Source organism: Phaseolus vulgaris, chromosome 7, assembly GCF_000499845.2.
Source record: "Phaseolus vulgaris cultivar G19833 chromosome 7, P. vulgaris v2.0, whole genome shotgun sequence".
Taxonomy (NCBI): domain Eukaryota; kingdom Viridiplantae; phylum Streptophyta; class Magnoliopsida; order Fabales; family Fabaceae; genus Phaseolus; species Phaseolus vulgaris.
The window spans coordinates 10,028,276-10,046,211 of record NC_023753.2 but is presented as its reverse complement, the minus strand read 5'-3'; the positions used below and the strand labels follow the sequence as shown (position 1 = coordinate 10,046,211).

The 17,936-nt window shown below is 31.0% G+C and overlaps 1 protein-coding gene across 2 annotated transcripts; it reads left to right on the top strand.

Moving 5' to 3' along the window:
- Positions 1-8,497: 8,497 nt before the first annotated feature.
- Positions 8,498-17,915, top strand: LOC137829914 (uncharacterized). 2 transcript variants are annotated; one of them, XM_068636937.1, is made up of 18 exons: positions 8,498-8,836; positions 9,176-9,415; positions 9,677-9,749; positions 10,888-11,071; positions 11,196-11,248; positions 13,098-13,186; positions 13,871-14,107; positions 14,309-14,373; positions 15,276-15,336; positions 15,420-15,537; positions 15,620-15,701; positions 15,808-15,880; positions 16,037-16,098; positions 16,409-16,504; positions 16,862-17,016; positions 17,099-17,195; positions 17,384-17,461; positions 17,557-17,915. In XM_068636937.1, the coding sequence occupies exons 1-18, from the start codon at positions 8,830-8,832 to the stop codon at positions 17,665-17,667; spliced, it is 1,881 nt and encodes a 626-aa protein (XP_068493038.1). In that variant the 5' UTR covers positions 8,498-8,829; the 3' UTR covers positions 17,668-17,915. The 2 variants fall into 2 exon arrangements, with proteins under 2 accessions (XP_068493038.1, XP_068493039.1); XM_068636938.1 differs by lacking the exon at positions 9,176-9,415.
- The last annotated feature ends 21 nt before the right edge of the window (positions 17,916-17,936 follow it).

The following is a 17,936-nucleotide window of genomic DNA, read 5'->3' as shown; positions in this document are numbered from 1 at the left end:
AAGAAAACACTTAGAATTAATTATGGTTTGGGGGATTTTAGGTGATATTGTTGGTTTCATTTTGACTAGAGCTTTACTTAATGAAATTTAAGTTGGCTTTTTCAATATTAAACTTTTCCATTAGAAAGTTCAGTTTAACATATAACTGTAAAAATGGTGAAGTCAGAGAAGATAAAGTTAAGTAATAAATAGTTGAATTTGGATATGGTTAATCTGCATATTATAAGTGACAGATAGCAATGACATTGACCAGTAATTATACTGCAAAAAGTTGCTCACATTTCATTCTGTTGTAAGTTGGTATAAACAATGGGAACAAATAAAGAAATGGCATGCAGAAGATAAGAATATAGAAAAAAGAAAAGCTACTGTTCCGCCTATGAAATGGCGAAACGAAATAGCTTAGTAATCCACATTCCGATCCCCAAGTATGGCGCAGTTACAGGAAAAAGAGTAAATGATCTCTTGGGATCCCAGTTATATCAATTTTTTTGCCCTCACATGAACTTCAGATTGTGACTTACTCAACTGTGTGTGGGTGCGTGTGTTGTTGTTACTATAATATATACTTTCTTTTTCCCAAGCAAACACAGATATAGAAAGGTCAAGAAACACAGCTCAATTCAACTATTTCATGCCCCCAACATCGGCACAATGTGTGTTTTTGTGTTGGACAAAGATTATGTATGCACACTTGTTTACTATTTTAATATAAGGTTGTAGGGTTTGCATGTGAATGTTAATGAAGGTTATTATAATGGCTACAAATAGTTGGCTAACCCTGGCATGTTAATTTTTTTGGATCAGTCACAGATCCCGAGAGGGTTCTTCGTAAGTCAACTAATGCATCAGATTTCCCACATGGGGATTGGCGATTGTCCATTGTCAACTTCATCTGGTTCCATGTCTTGTTCGACCATAAATTTTTGATCGCTTTTAAAACATAATATTGGCATGGAGAACATCGAAATTCAACAAGCTGTTTGTGTTTCTTGAGTCAGAAAGTTGGTATTCCAAAATTTAAAAAGTCAAAAGCACCATTTTCAAACATGGATGTGATTCTAGTTGTCATCTGTCTATTGAGTTGACTCTATATCTAAGCCATTACTTGAGTGATCAAATTCACAACATGATCACTCTAAGATATCAACTTCAATTATTGCAAAAACCTGCCCCCATGCAGTGACTAAAAGTAATAGTCATATTAAAAATTTACCAGCAATAAAATCTTATATTACAAAGAAATTTATAGATTTACGTACAGGTTATTACATACAAATTAATATATCGATTATTACACTCGAATTTATACTTGTATGTAAAGTAAAAGTTATATATAGATATTTATATACGGATTATTATATATAAATTTTTTTATATAAAAATAAAAAATTTACATACGAATATACGTAATTTTGGTGTCATCGATAAAAATCAAAAGTTTACGTACGAATAAAATCTGTATTTAACGTATTAAAATTTTATTAAAAAAACAGAAACTCCTACATACCGATGAAAAAAATGGAAACCCTTAATATATATTTTTTTTCATGAATGGTATCATGTAAGAACAATTCGTATCAAAATCAAAGAAAATCCTTCAATCCGAGTCTTGGACTCTGATATTTTCTGGGATTTTGGACTAAATTGTTTTCATTTTTGGAAGATTGTACGTTACTGTCAAGCCAAGATAAAGATTCATTTTGAAATATTTTTTTATTTTGTAGTCGATCCACTTTGAAGTTCTACGTATAGTCTTAGAGTCCAGCAATTAATTATAGTTTTTTTCGGATTACATTGATTCTATAAATCTAAATCAAATTCAAACTGAATCAATTAAATTGTTTTAGATTATTTTGATTAATTGAATTATTTTATTTTGAATCAAATTCTAACTATAATGAGTTTGGTTCTTGAATTAATAGTTTTGAACTCAATATAAAAATATTTACAGTTATATACAATTTATATTCTAGTATTTTAAACTTTTCCGCCTTTTTGTTTTCTTTTTTCGTTTGTTTTTAATTTTTATCTAGTATTCCTAAATTTATTTGGTTATGTTTAGTATCTAAATTCTTTAAGACATTAAGTAAAATCAAATTTATAAAATCATAGCTGTATAAATGTTATTATTAATTGAAAATAATATTTAAAACTTGAAACTTATTTAGTTTTTGTTAGAAATTTTCAAAGAATACAAATCAGTTTACAGTAATATTAATTTTAAAATTTATATTGTAAGTAAAGCATAGAAACTTGAAAATATAATAATTTGTTTAGGCTAACCCAGTGACTTCAATTGAATCAATACAATTTTAATCAGATTAGTGCAATTTGAAGTATCTAATATTTATGTAGAGAAAAAATTGATGGAACGAATCTAATTAAATTTGATCAGTTTATATTTTATTATATGGTGGAACCAAACCAACGAAGTTGTGGTTTTTTGTGGTACGTTAACTAGTCTGGGCTGCTTCTTCCTGCACCTCCACACAAGCTAATCCCATAAGTTTTTTTATTCCAAAAATACCCTTCTTTTAATATTTTGGATTACATAATTTGAAAGACTTTTTCTAGATCCATAATTAGCTTCCTGATTATGTAATTCAGAAGTCTTGTGTGATTAACTTCTGGATTACATAATCCGGAAGTCAATCTCATATTTAGAAAAGATTTTCGGATTATGTAATCTGAAAGTCTTTTTTTTATATGTGTGATTATTTTTCAGACTACATAATTCATAGGTTTATTTCAAATCCAAAAAAGAGTTTCAAATTTTATAAATCTCAAGAACACTTCCGGATTTAAAAACATCTTCTAGATTATGTATGAGAGTGGAAAAAAAATGATAAAACAATATTTTTACATTTAGTATGGGGATGACAATGAAGGTGTAGGAAGAAAGAGTCACTAGTTCGAATGCGTTGTTTTCAGGTTAAGGTACATGATTGTGTGGGCTGGAGAAGAAGGATTCATGAGAAAAATGAATCCATAATTGCTGCCATTGTTGAGAATACCTTGGACTGGGCTTTTGCTGCCAAATGGATATTCCCTAAAGAAGAACACAACATGCTAAGGGCTTTTGCTTCCTGTAGTTCCATGGTTACTAACTGCAACTCCATGTTAACTACAAAAAGACTAATACCTTTCCTCACTTCAACATGTCGTTGTTGCTGCTACAACCATTGCTACCATTGTGTCTTTTTTTTTTTCTGGGTTGCACTCACATTGTCCTTGTACCTTTGTTGTTGAATATCATGATGATGACGACATTAATGGGGTGATGTCGGAGGCTTTTAGGAAATGTGGTGAGAAGAGAGAGAGCAAAACATTATATTTGTTAAGTTTCGTGGAGATTATAAAATATCATAATTTTTTTCTCTTCTGGATTGTTTAATACAGAAAATTTTCAGATTCTTCAATCTGTAATGTTTTTATATTGTTCAATTTGGAAAGGAAAGATTAATGTTTATGTAGAATTCGGGAAAGTTTGTTTTTAAAAGCTTATTCTATAAAGTTTGTTACAAAAAACATCTTTATGTTTCGGAAAGCTTTTTCTATAAACCTTGTTTTGGAAAGTTTGTTACGAAAATGTAAATCAAGAAATCTTGTTCTGAAAAACTTATTTTGAAATATTTACTAAAATAGGTAATCTATAAATCACCATTAAAATATGGTATGAAAGGTATAATGGCTATTTTTAAAATTATGGGAGTGCAAATAGTAATTATGAGAGTGCAGGAAGTGAAAACCCTTGCTAATTTACATTCCCCTTTTTCTTTCACACTACACTAACTCAAAAATTTTAAGGAAGAGAGCATCAAAGTGTTGTAAATTGTGAGTATTATAAAAGGTATATAGACTCCAGGTTGTTTAGATTACACATTTTTAAGGGGTTTATATATCAAAATATTTCTTACACTTTTAGTGTGGGTAGCAAAGGAGGTGAGTCTCGTGCACATGAAGTTGTAGGCCTCATTTGGGTGCACAGTTCAATTCAAATCCCGTTGATTCCTCTCTTGCGCGTGTGATTAGGAAGTCTAAGTTCTTTTTACCACTTGATTTATTCATTTATTTTCTTTTGTCTTTGGTTAATATATATTTTGAAGTTTTTAAAATTCCTTAGATTTTGGCTTGTGAATATTGGAGACTAGGGTTTACAGGATCCTTGACCTTCAAGTTTCATTCACATTAGTGTTACTTTCTCTGCAATGTGTTTTCTACAATATTCACCTTATTTTTCATAGTCTAACCGAGATCGTGGGATCTTGTGAATGTGTAGGTCAAGTCTTCACTCTGTATAAATAGATGTTCCAAAACATACAGACTCAATTTCCTCTTTTCTCCAACCTCATCTTATCTTGGGTTATTTTCTCTAAACAATTTGCTTGCTAGTTTTGTGATCATCGGCACCACCCAAGAAGTTCTTGTTGTACCTTATGGGACTTCACAATACATTGCAGATAAATCCTTAAGGGAAGTGTTCATCCACGCCTCGGGAAACCATATTTTTGTGTGTGTTTTCTATCAATCGCTACTACAATCTTAGAGACTTATGGTTGATGGCATGGGTATCGACACCAACTTTGCGCCAGAGAAGCCAAATGGTGTTATTTTGACACAAACCATCTTTATGAAACCGTTCCAAGACATTTCGAAGATTGAAGTTTAAAACTTCAATCATTGACATGAACGTTTGTCTATTGTGCTAGATATGTATGTAGTTATTTTTACTCTTACGACTTTCAAACCTGAATGTAGTACATCTACAAAACACATTAAAGACTAGATTTATGCGAATAAGGTATGTTGTCATATTTTTCTTAACTCATTATTTAGCGATTTGTTTGATGTGTATTATCCCTACAAGGAAGCCAAAGATATTTACAATTATCTTATTCTCAAATAAATTATTGAAGATGTTGTTAACAAAGGTTTCTATCGAAAAATACTATCGCTAGGAGATGATAAAAGATAAGGACATTAAGATACAAATCAATGAATACCATAAGCTACTTGAAGATATTAAAGCAGAAAACATAACCTTATCTGATGAATTCCTTACAAAATTGTTGATCGAAAAACTTTCGCATTCTTAGACTGACTACAAACAACAACTAAAACACAAACAAATTTCGTTGACAGATCTTATCACTCATCTTATAATTAAAAATACCAATAGAAATGAATGTGTTGTTGCAAAGGCCAAGGCATTATCTGCTAAGGAAAATATGGTAGAAGACAAACCAACTCAAAAAAGGTACGAAAAATAACATGATCACGAAAAGAAAAATAAATTTAATTTTTTCAATCCCAATGGATTTAAACCCACCTTCAAGAAGAAGGGAACTTGTGTTTGTCTATAGAAGGCTAGATCATCATGCACCTCAGTGTAGGCATATAATAAAGAACGAAAATCCTCCTAAGGTGAATATAGTCGAAGGGGAAGATATAATTGTTGCAATTGTTTCGCTAGTGAACATGGTAACCAATGTGAGCAAATGAGTGGTAGACTCTAGGGCTACCAACACATATATGCAAACATAAATGCATATTTCTCCTACGCTAGTGTGGGGGATGGAGAAAAACAAGTTTATTTCAATGATTCTAGGACAACTTCGATCCTAGAAAAAGAAAAAGTTCTTTTAAAGCTCACATCTGAAAAGACTTTGGTTGTAAGCGATGTGCTACATGTGACATCTATTAAAATTAATTTAATCTACGTGACACTGTTGGTAAATGTTCGGGTTAAAGTGTCATTTGAATATGACAACATTGTTGTGATCAATGTATCTTTGTCCTTAATATTTCTAAAAATTGTTAATGATCATGAAACCCTTATGGAGAAATTTGATTTTAGAAACATCAAAGGGAATGAGACTCAAGCCACTTGCAAATAAACAAGTGATAAAAACTCAACCTTTGTAATTGAGATCCCATGAATAAGATTCATACGGGTAAAACCATGTCACTTATCAGTTCTAATAACACAAATTGATTTAGAATCAATTTTGTTCATTTCTATGGTGTGTACAATTTTGTATCATTGAGAGGATAAACTTTGTAGTTAAATTTTATGTGATATAAGGAATTTTAATGTTGAATAAAGTTTTTAATGATTTTCATATCTTGTACAGGTGGTGTATGATTTGTAACATGCACTTGATGAAATCACTTATAAGAGTATCAAGTGGAACCACTTGCATGAAATCTTGGTAATATCTCTAGAACACTCATTAATATTGGGCACACACATAACTTAATAAATGCAACACAACAATAACAACATGTGAAAGTATATTGTATTTGATTAACCGCTAACACATATTAAGATTTTTTTTATTCATATAACTTGATATACCGATGTGTTAAGTTTCTCAATTTAAGCTAGATTCATATAACTTCTTATATCAACTATGATGCATTACATCTTATATGAGATCCATGATTTTTGTCTTTCTTTCTCTTGTATTTTGCAATATTTGAAAAATTGTTATGAATTATGAGTATAATAAAAGACATCAGTCTCACATTGCATAGATTACACATTATCAAAAGATTTATATATCACCACACTCCTTACACTTTTAAAGTAAGTAGTAAAAAGGACAAGTCTTACACAATACACCATAATTAAATTCTTAATGGTAATGTTCATTCATATTTTGAAAAATCATCTTGATCTTATTCTCTATAGTCAATACTACACAAAGTATCCCAAACTTTTACCATATTAGAATTTTGTGTTTTATATACTACATATATTGACGTCGAATGAAATAACTAATATTTTTTTATTTTATTTGTTAGTTTGAATGGAATTAATATTTTATATGTTTTAGTTGAAATAAAAAGCGAAAATTATTTGTTAGAGGTAATTTTTTAATAGAGGTTAGTGGGTAGTTGTTTAATGTGTGTTTCACGTTTATAATTTTATTCATTATTTAAATAATGTAATTAATTTAGTGTTTGACTTTATGGCTGTGTTTGGATTGGGGAGGAGATTTGAGGGAGTAGATTTGGAGGGATTTGAGAGGAAAGTAAGGTTGTTTGGATTAGGGTATGTAAAAGTAGATTTGTGAGGAAAGTTTATTAAATTTTGAAAATGATGTGATGGTTGTGTGAATTTTTTTTATTTTTTTTAAAAGTATAAAATGTAAGTTTATAAATTTATCTTTATTTTTAAAAATATATAAATAATAAAAATAATGATAATTATTTTATATAATTATTTATTTTAATTAATTAATAATAATATTATTATTATATAAATAATTATATTTAATTTTAGTATTATTAATTATTATTATTATTATTTATTTTTATTATTAATATTATTATATATTTGATACAGATAAAATTAAGAATAATTTTGACTTTTTAATGTATTATATAAATTTTTAATAATTATAAATATATAATTAAGATAATATATATTTTGACTTGATAGATATAATAAATTATAAAATAATATATAATAGTTTATTTATTTATATTATTATAAATTAATTTTAACTAATCCATCCCCGCTGGGGCAGAGAACCCATCGCTGTCTCGGCTGTGCTACCGGATAAAAAATAATAATTTTATAATTAATTAATAATTTTAATTTTATTATTATTATTATTATTTAGTTATATTTATTCTTTATAATTATTTATTATAATTATTATTTCATAAGTTTATTATTTATTATAATTATTATTTTATATATTTATTAATATTTTATATTATTTTAATAATACTAATTATTTTTTATATTATATTATATAATTAATTGTATTTATTTTATTATAATAAAATATTAAAATAATATGAAAATATAAACTTATATAAAATAAAAAATATAATTCAAAATCTTATAAATATATATTTTATTACATATAATTAGTTTCTTCCGCAAATCCTTTCAAGTTTAGAAAAAAAAGTTATCAAAAGAAATTTGTTTCGTTTTCTGCTTTTAAATAATATTTTATTTATTGGAATTTGTGTATTTCGTGACAATCTGCGCTTCCAAGAATTCACGTGAGAAAGAAACAAAGTGTATGTTTTAAAATAAGTTTAATAATTAAATAACATAAATAAAATATGAGGCAGAATTATATTTGACAAATAAAAGAATTAGTATATCGACACAAATATAGAAACAATGAGGAAGAAACCAAATATAGAGAAAGAACAAACCAGCTCTCTAAACCAGTTTTATTTTGAAACTTAGTGCTTCACATTCATGCTCCAAAGCAACTATTTGGATAAAATCTAACTAGTTTAATTTAATACATATTTATTTTATCTCATGGGTTTATAGTACAAGTTAAAGAACATTAAACACACTTTTTACATTTTTAATTACTCAGAAAATAAACATTAAATAATTTTTCATCTCAAATATAAGAAATATATTTTTGAATAAAATTTATATTCTTTATTTACTTAATATGAATAAGATAAATTACTTTTTCATCACAAATATACTGGGTCAGTGGATTAGGATGCTATGGTGCAGTTTATCTGACGATTGTGCAAGACAAACACCCAATGTTTGGCTCTGTTCCTGTTATAGACAAAACTTGAAAACCACAGGAATAGGAATAAGAATAAGAATAAAAATGGGAATAGGAAATTAGGAATAGTGAGATGGGTGCAAATGTATCACATGTGATGTCACGTGTGCAAGTTTTGTTTGTTGTAAAGCGAGTAGGTGGAACTGAAGTAAACTAAACTGGAAGAAGGATACAGAAAAATTGTAAACACAAACAGGTTCGCATTTGTCTCTCATTCTCCGTCAAGGCTCTTCAAGCACCGTCTCTGCAACTTCCATCACATCACATGGCAGGTCTCTTTCCGTTTCAACCCTTCACTTTTTCTTTCATTCTATTCATCCATTCAATTCAATTACAAACCATCGTTCTCAAATTGCTCATTGAATTTTGATAATAATAAGAACAATAATAGTTGAAATCGGAACAAATGTTGGGTGTTCGTATAATCCAAGTTTCATGAATTTTAGAGTGAACTAGAGCTAGAGAAATAATTCACTCCACATGATGACCAGAAAGATGTAATTGATGAAATTTTTTTGGTTAGGAAACGAGAGAGAGCGAGAGCGAGAGAGAGATTTTATGAACCTGGAAATCTGAATGAATCTGATAAGGGTGTGAATGTTTATATGCAGCAACAACATCAGGGAAGATTGTCCAAAATGTTTTTGTGTCACACAGCTTCCAACAGAATACACAGTTGTTCGCTTCACAGTCACAGGGTCGAAGGGACTATAATTTTGCCCCTTATCCCCGCAACTCAAACCTTCCCTCTCCGCTAGGGAAGTTGGCATGGACTGCCTCTTCCATGCAATTGCGCACTTTATACAAACCCAAGAATCATTTTAGTATCCAGAGAAATTTTCACTGCAATGGTCTGTTCTAGATTCTAATTATGCTGGTTGATATGGAGCGAAAATACTCATACATTTTAAACACATTTAAAATATTGTTCTCTTTTACCCTTCTTTTACAGGCTTCTTACATGTAACAATATTGTGTTAGTATCTGTATATAGGCATACATTTCACTTGTGTTTTTGACAGAATTTGCTTTACTCTTAACCTTTTGGTGGTTTTTAACTAGCGTGTTTTCTAATGGATGCTTGTTCCTTCCATTTCATTTGGACTTTGCAGCTTCTTCATCTGCATCTGCTACTGCTTTGCCGTATCTAGACAAGACAGATTTTCTAAAGCTTCAGAATGGCAGGTGAAGATCACTTCATTACAAGCAATCTAGCCAATAAGTTTATATTGCTACAAAATCTACTTCTTCAGCGGACTATCTGCCCCCTCCTTTTCCTCATCTTAATAGAAATTTTTCATGCCTTCGTTTTTTTTTCATACCTTATTTTAGTCAAAGGATGGTGCGTTCTGTTAATTATGTGGAGAGAGAGAGACACTAAGTGCTGGAAGAGATGAAAACATCAAAACAGGAAGCAAAGTACTCTGTAAAGGTTCTGAATGGTAAAAAGAGGAAACGAGATGAACATGGAATATAGTTGAATCCTTTTGCTCCTTTCCTTTCCATTACCTTGTTAATTTTCTGTACACAATCTATGTTGTGTATGTCAAGGCATTTAGACAAAATAGAAGAAAAAATAAAACTTAATAATAGCATTCTATTTAATTCTGAAGAGCTTATTTTGCCACTTCACGCAAAAATTAAAAGTTCCTCATTTCATAAAAAAAATATTTTGTAATGACTATATAATCTTTTCACATTCACTATAATAATGACTGTAAACTTCTATTTTAAAGAAAGCTTCTAGCTAAACAATCTCATCGTCCTTTTTATTAAGATAGCTAGGATTTATACAAGCAGATTAAACTTTTGAAGTTGAACTCTTGGGTGTTATTCAGGCTTTTGATATCCCTCTTCAAAAAGGTTGAGAGCTCTTTGGATAGAAATCGATTTTTTGCTTAACGTGAAAGCTTCTTCTTATAGTTCTTGAGTTCCTTGGAAGCTAAGGAACAGATAGAATAATGTTTTTGGAGTCTAGTAAGGATATACAATCTAGCTTTTCACACATTTTTTGGGAGGGAAATAGGAGTATGGATAGTTTAGCCGCTTATGCTTTTAGAATTTTAATTTTTACATGGTGAGATGGAGTGCTTCTATGTATTGTCTCTGAATTTTGTATACATTTCGGATTCCCTTAGTAGGTTTTGGTTTGGTCCCCCAATTTTGTATTTCTTTTTTCTATTAATTGTATTAAAAATGCTGCATATGATTGGTGGAGGTTGTGGTGCTAACCTGGTTTGGATTGTAACCTGTACAGTGATGCGATAACATTTATTGGGCTTACATCCTGCACACTGACTTTTAAATGATTTTAATTTAACAGTGACATACGTGGTGTGGCTATTGATGGTGTCGAGGGAGAGAAAGTTAACCTCACTGAACCTGTGGCAGAGGCAATAGGAACTGCTTTTGCTGCATGGTTAATTGAGAAAAAAAAAGCTGATCCTTCTCAGCATTTGAGAGTTTCTATTGGCTATGATACCCGAATATCTGCCCAATTATTACAGGTTTAGATTGTTCTGTATTACATTTGTTTTTTTTAACACCCACCTTTAAATATAAAGTGATTGTTTATTGTGTTAAAACTCTGATGGTTATGAAACTAAATGGTTGTCCATTGTCAAATTTCAGAATGCAATTTCTCGAGGTCTTGCTGGTGCTGGCCTAGAATTTGTCCACTACGGGTGGGTGATATTAATTTTTTCTTAAACAATATTTGCATTTTTTATTTGTATGGTAAAGTCTATTGGTTTTAAACCCCCAATTTCTGCAAATACCTGGTAAGCAAGAATAGATCTTTAGACTGATACTCTTTTTTCAAGATAATATAATTTGATTTTAGCATGGATATTCTGTGAATTTGATCAAAACTATGCAGAAAGTTTTGGTTTGAAGCTGGGAACTGTGAAGGTGAACGACAAACTCTTAGTACATTATAATTTGAGGATGGCAATAGTGATGGGTTTACTTGTTGAGAATTACTAAAATTAGTAGGAGACACGCTAGAGTTTATAGTGAGTTTGTACTAAAATTTGGGATGAAATTTGAAACAAGATACAACACATGCATTTTATAATTCTTATGTTTATAAAGTGGTTTTGAGTGTAAGGACTGGACTGGTAATGAACTTCTGGCATCGATGGTGTGATAACCACTAAAGATTTCTTTGCTTATGGTAAGGTATTGGGTAAGATAACAAGATGTTAGCACTAAAAACAAGAATGAGTTGTTTGGAAACTAGTAAGTATTTTGTTAACAATTTTATTATTGATCATCCAAAAATTCACAAGAATTATTTGTGGCTTCTTGTGCTATTTACTGAGGGATTACAAATCAAATTGCAAATTAAAGGCTAAGGAATTACTTAGTTTTTTAGTGTACTTCTAGATTGTTGTTGAGCCTGGTTTTTACCTGACTATCTGGCTATTTTATTGTCTAATCACCTGTACAAAAACTAACTTGAGTGTATAAGCTGTAACTATTATGTGGCTATTATAATTTGCATATCATAAGTATTATTAAGAAATGGACTTTAAACTTAACTTAACCTTATAAAACCGGCTTACAAGGTGAAGTTTGCACTTACTTATATACTATGAAGTGTCCTAATCTCTAGTTAATGTGGGATCTCCAACACACCTCCCTCACGCTGAGAGTGACAGCTCGTGCATGAGACAATATATTTATGGGTGGTCCGATAGAGTCCGGATAGCGGGTGGCCTAATAAGCCCAACAAACTCATAGGTTCGAAATGACTCTGATACCATATTAAGAAGTGAACTTTAATCTTAACTCAACTTTATAAAACCAACTTATAAGGTTGAGTTAAGTTTAAAGTTCACTTCTTAATATGAAATGTCATAATCTCTAGTCGATGTGAACCTCAAAAAATAAGATTATTGATAGTGACTAGTTTATCTCCTTCATGGTTGTATCTTATATGCATAACCATTGGCTTAGCTCATTTTTTCTGATATGATACTATTTTCTTGTGTTCTGTTTTAGCATATTCTTTTGTTTGATAAATTTTACCTTGGATACTTGGTATTATAAACATAAATAGGCTTCTAGTCTCTGTAAAATTAATGATTTTGATTTTAATCCTTAAAAATTGTTGAAATCTTATTTCCAGTCCCTGCTGTTATGTGACACTGATTAATTACATATATTTAACAGAAATTAACCATCCCAAGTAATACTTGCTAGTGCTTGAAGTACAATGTCTACCTCTACATTTTTTCTAAACCCCTAAAATCAATGTTATTTATTATATACCTTGAAATGAACTTTAGAGACAAAAAGCGATTTTGGAGACAAAAATATTTAATAGAGATTAAAATCAAGACTTTTTTATTCTCTATAGGGACTAAAAACAATTATTTAAAATTTTAGGAGATAGTAAGCAAATAAAATATTACATAAGGACAAAAATCAAAACATGATTATTTTATATGAACTAAAAAGAAATTTCAGCCTAATATTATTATTACCCAACTGTTTTCATGGCCTAATGTACTTTCTATTAATTTCTAGATTAGCATCAACACCGGCCATGTTCAATAGCACACTCACAAAGGACGAAGCATTTTTGTGTCCTGCTGATGGATCTATTATGATAACAGGTACATTATAAAGTTCAATGGCATTGTTTTAACTTTTAAGATTTCTCCAACTTGCCCATTTTTGCAAAAGCCATTTTCGATGGATCTATAGAGACTATGGTATCAGATTTCATTTTAAAACCAATTGCCATTAAGTGAAGTTGTCTTAACAAATATATATGCTGCACTACATGAATTGAGGCAGAGACTTCCGTACACTCTTTTCCGTAGATATGTGCCAAACTAGGCGAGTCTATCAAAATAAGCAACTACCAAAATGAGTTATAGGCTCTAATACCATGTTAGATTTCATCTTAAAATTGATTGGAATAAAGTGAAGTTGTCTAGTAGATATATAAGCTGCACCTCAAAAATTGAGGTGGAAGATGTAAGACTTCCCCATGTGGGGACATAGCACAACCTCCTTTTGCTAAAAATTTAACGAATCATGTAGAATAGATGCACTTGAAAGCTGAGACACTATGTGAATACCAACAGCTTTGGTTTTCTCGTGTAACCATTTTATTTTGTACGGTATTTCACTTATTATTTTGCATTTCTTGTTTGTTAATGTCCATGCATTGTGAATGCTGTTTTCTTTATGTTTCAATTTGACTATGATAATTCATAAATTTATTTTTCGTGGATAAATGAATTTGGACATTGGTTTGTCTACTAATTATTAAATGTTCCGTCTGTGAACAGCAAGTCATCTGCCTTTTAACAGAAATGGATTCAAATTTTTCACTAATGCTGGTGGGCTTGGGAAAGCTGACATCAAAGATATCTTAGAGCGAGCTGCAGACATATACAATCAATTTACCCCAGAAAGTTTGAAGAATTCAGAGAAAAAAGCTTTATTATCTTTTAAGAAAGTTGATTACATGATTGCTTATACATCTGATCTGGTAAAAGCGGTTCGCAAAGCTTCTGGAAACATAGGCATGTTATTTATATAATAGTCAATATGTTTGGAGATATCATTAATGGATTGTTCTCTAAATGAAGAGGAGGAATAATGCAACTCTAATTGGGAGACATGTTTTTATCATTCAAGTTATTTGTGTAAAATTTATAGTTCTTCCTTTTGGTTTTTATTTCCTTATCTTGTTTGCTAAATTTTATTGCATTGTTTACACCCAGAGAAACCATTGGAGGGTTTCCATATAGTTGTTGATGCTGGCAATGGAGCAGGAGGATTTTTTGCAGTAAGTTATATTTAATCTCTTTAATTTTATTTTTCTGTTAATAATTTGCTAGTATTAATATCTATATAAAATATTGTGAACATTTTACTCTTCTAAAGTGAGAAATGTACTTTAGAGGGTAAACTAAAGGGCAAAGTTATAACCGCTGATAAAAAAAAATCAATGGTTAAGATTATGGTAAAATACATTCACATGTATAGCAAACTCTGATGTTCAAAACTACCCCAATATTTATTTCTATCCAATGGGTATATCCACAATTACACTTAAAAAACTTCTATTATGCTTTTTCTTCTTCTGACAAACTGTTTTGCTTAATAATTACATATAATTGTGTCTCAATGAGAAGTCTTCTATATGTTGTCTTCTTTTCTTTATATAATTTACCATTTGAAATCAGTGCTTTGTTGCCCTATTACAAGACAGTTGTAGTTAATATAATATAATTATATTTTGCTTTTGATTGTTCGTTAAAACAAGAGTTACAAACATATGCACACTATTTGAAACTGCTCTAGAAGTAGAACAGATAATTTACAGTGAAAATGTTTACAACTTTGATATTTTTACTGAGATCTGGAAGACTGGAACTGAGTATATGGTACTTTTATAGGATCTTAAAAATAAAATCAGCTAAGCAAATTATTGATGATGACCATTTTATATAATTATATTATGCATTATTTTAGTAAAATAATCGTTTTTCTGGATAGAGTTTTAGTATTTTTTCTAAAATTTCTCATTTGTTTACACTGGGAAAGACTAGTAATTCATAAATTAGTTAATGGATTAGATTATTGTGTATAATTTGAAATCATTCAGAATTTTAGAATGTTTTTATCTGGTTAAGGTTCTCGCTCTTGCATCAAACTTGATATTTGATATTACTTCTTGGTGAATAGGAAAAGGTTTTGAAACCTCTGGGAGCAAGAACTTCTGGTAGTCAATTTTTGGAGCCTGATGGTAATAACTTTATCTGGTGGAGTGATTTCAGCTGGGTATGGTACATGCACTGTTAGTAACAAATCGATTTTGTATTCATTCAGGTATGTTTCCGAATCACATCCCAAATCCTGAGGATAAGGCAGCAATGAAAGCTATAACCCAAGCAGTCCTGGACAACAAGGCTGATCTTGGAATTATCTTTGATACTGATGTGGACAGGTAAGATTCTTATTACTAAGCGATTTCACAAATGTGGCTACTGTTTTTAAATTTATTGAGCATCAACCACTTTCATCTGTAGATCTGCTGCTGTGGATTTCACTGGTCGTGAATTTAATCGGAATCGTTTGATTGCCTTAATGGCAGCTATTGTTCTTGAGGAAGTAAGGCTTTTAGCTTTGGCTTATTCCAGACTGGATTTTTAACCTCACATTTTTTTGTATCAATTATTTCTACTCATCATTCTTTTCCTTCTCTCATTTTCTGTAGCATCCTGGAACAACTATTGTCACAGACAGTGTGACTTCTGATGGGCTTACTACCTTTATCGAGAAGAAACTTGGTAGGAATCTAGAGTGCCATGAGCTTTTAGTTTACCCTTCTCACCATCTTTTAAGAGTTCATCATGAAATACAACACTTTTTTTTATTGAATTCCAATAGCAAACTACTTGGAACCAGATTAGTGTTAATAACTTGCTGGTGCTTATTTTTCTTAGGTGGCAGACACCATCGGTTCAAGAGAGGCTACAAAAATGTGATTGATGAAGCTATTCGTTTGGTATGACGAGAGCTTGCTTGCCTATAATTCATTAAATTATGCATCAGATTAGTTATGCCTGGTGATCTGTGTGCCTGTATTTTAAATTTGAAGCTTGCACATTTAGCTAAATTTATTCAAAATGGGTCCTAGTAGTAATACCTGTGTAAAATGTAAAACGGAAGCAGTTTAAGAAATAATTTGCCTTAAGATACTTAGATTCCATTGTGCATTTTTCATGTTGCTTCTTTTAATATATTTTTTTAATTTTACAATTTCATATTTTCATAAATATCAAATATTTGACTTCTGGTGCTAATATTGCTGACAGAATTCTATAGGAGAGGAGTCACATTTGGCAATTGAAACCAGTGGACATGGGGCTCTCAAGGAGAATCACTGGCTTGATGATGGTGCATACCTAATGGTATATTATTGTAGTCACATTGAGGAAACAAAATAATCACCCAATTACTTGCTCTTCATTAATCAATTATTATGATATTATACCTACTCAGGAGTAGAACCGTTCAACTATAAGATCAAGATGTTAGTAGAGGACCATAGACAAAGCATATGTACACCTCTTGAACCAAACTTCCCTTGACTTGACACTACGTTGTGTTAGAATGTCAATAGCACTGTGTTGTAGAATCAAGGAGTATATCAGATTGGGTTAAAGAGGCTCTGATAACATACTGCTCTACTAAGCTAAGCAGGGTCCAAGATTAGTTTTAATATTCAAAATTATTGCAAAGGCCTTCATATGACATTTATTGTGCAGGTTAAGATCTTAAATAAACTTGCTTCTGCAAGAGCTTCTGGAAAGGGTGGTGGAAGCAAGGTTTTGACTGATTTAATAGAAGGGCTTCAGGAACCAGCTTTTGCTATAGAACTGAGATTAAAGATAAACCAATTCCATCCAGATCTTAAAGAGGGGTAAGCAAGTGTATAAAGGTTCTCTGTTTGTGTGCATCCATCCAGTATTGTCATTGGTTCACTGACATGTCTGAGCTTTTAGATCTTTTCGGGAATATGGAGAAGATGTGCTGAAACAATTGGAGAAGTCAATTGGCTCTGATCCAAGTCTGCACAAGGCTCCCGTGAACCATGAAGGGGTATGTTTTCCCTGCTTATTGCTAAATTTGTAAGCCTGTTTGGTTAAGCATTCAGGGACAAATTATGGAGACAGTTAGGACTAACATGTTCCAAAATTGGAAATTGCATTCAACTCTGCATTGATTGGTTTGCTGACTTTCTGTTTCCAATATAAATTCATTGCTTCTCTGATCTAATCCTCAACCAGATCCGAGTTTCTGGCTTTGGTGGATGGTTCCTTCTTCGATTATCACTCCATGATCCTGTACTTCCCCTTAACATTGAGGTAAATGTCCTCACAGCTCGTATTGGTATTCGGGAGTTTATATGAAACTTTTAAGCAATGCAAGTAAATCAGAATTAACATAATTGTCACTGTAGGCGCCTAGTAATGACGATGCTGTGAAGCTCGGACATGCTGTGCTTGCAGCTGTAAAGGACTTTGGAGGTTTAGACACATCAGCCTTGAAAAAGTTTGTTGGAGCATCATAATGCAATGCTTCGTACAAAAAATGAGTTGGCTGATGGAAACGCTTTCGCTTCTATTTCTGCATTGTACAAAGAGGTTCTCTATACATGCATCAGCGGCAACAGAGGGTGAATTAAATTATTGTCACGAGAATGGTGTGTTGTCTTGTGAATTAGTAATATAGAGATCTCCATAAAAAAGAAATTTTAATGACATCAAGATCTATGGTGTAATGTGCTTTGCATTTAATATTATTGACATTTTTCTGACATACTTTTGGACCATTAACCAG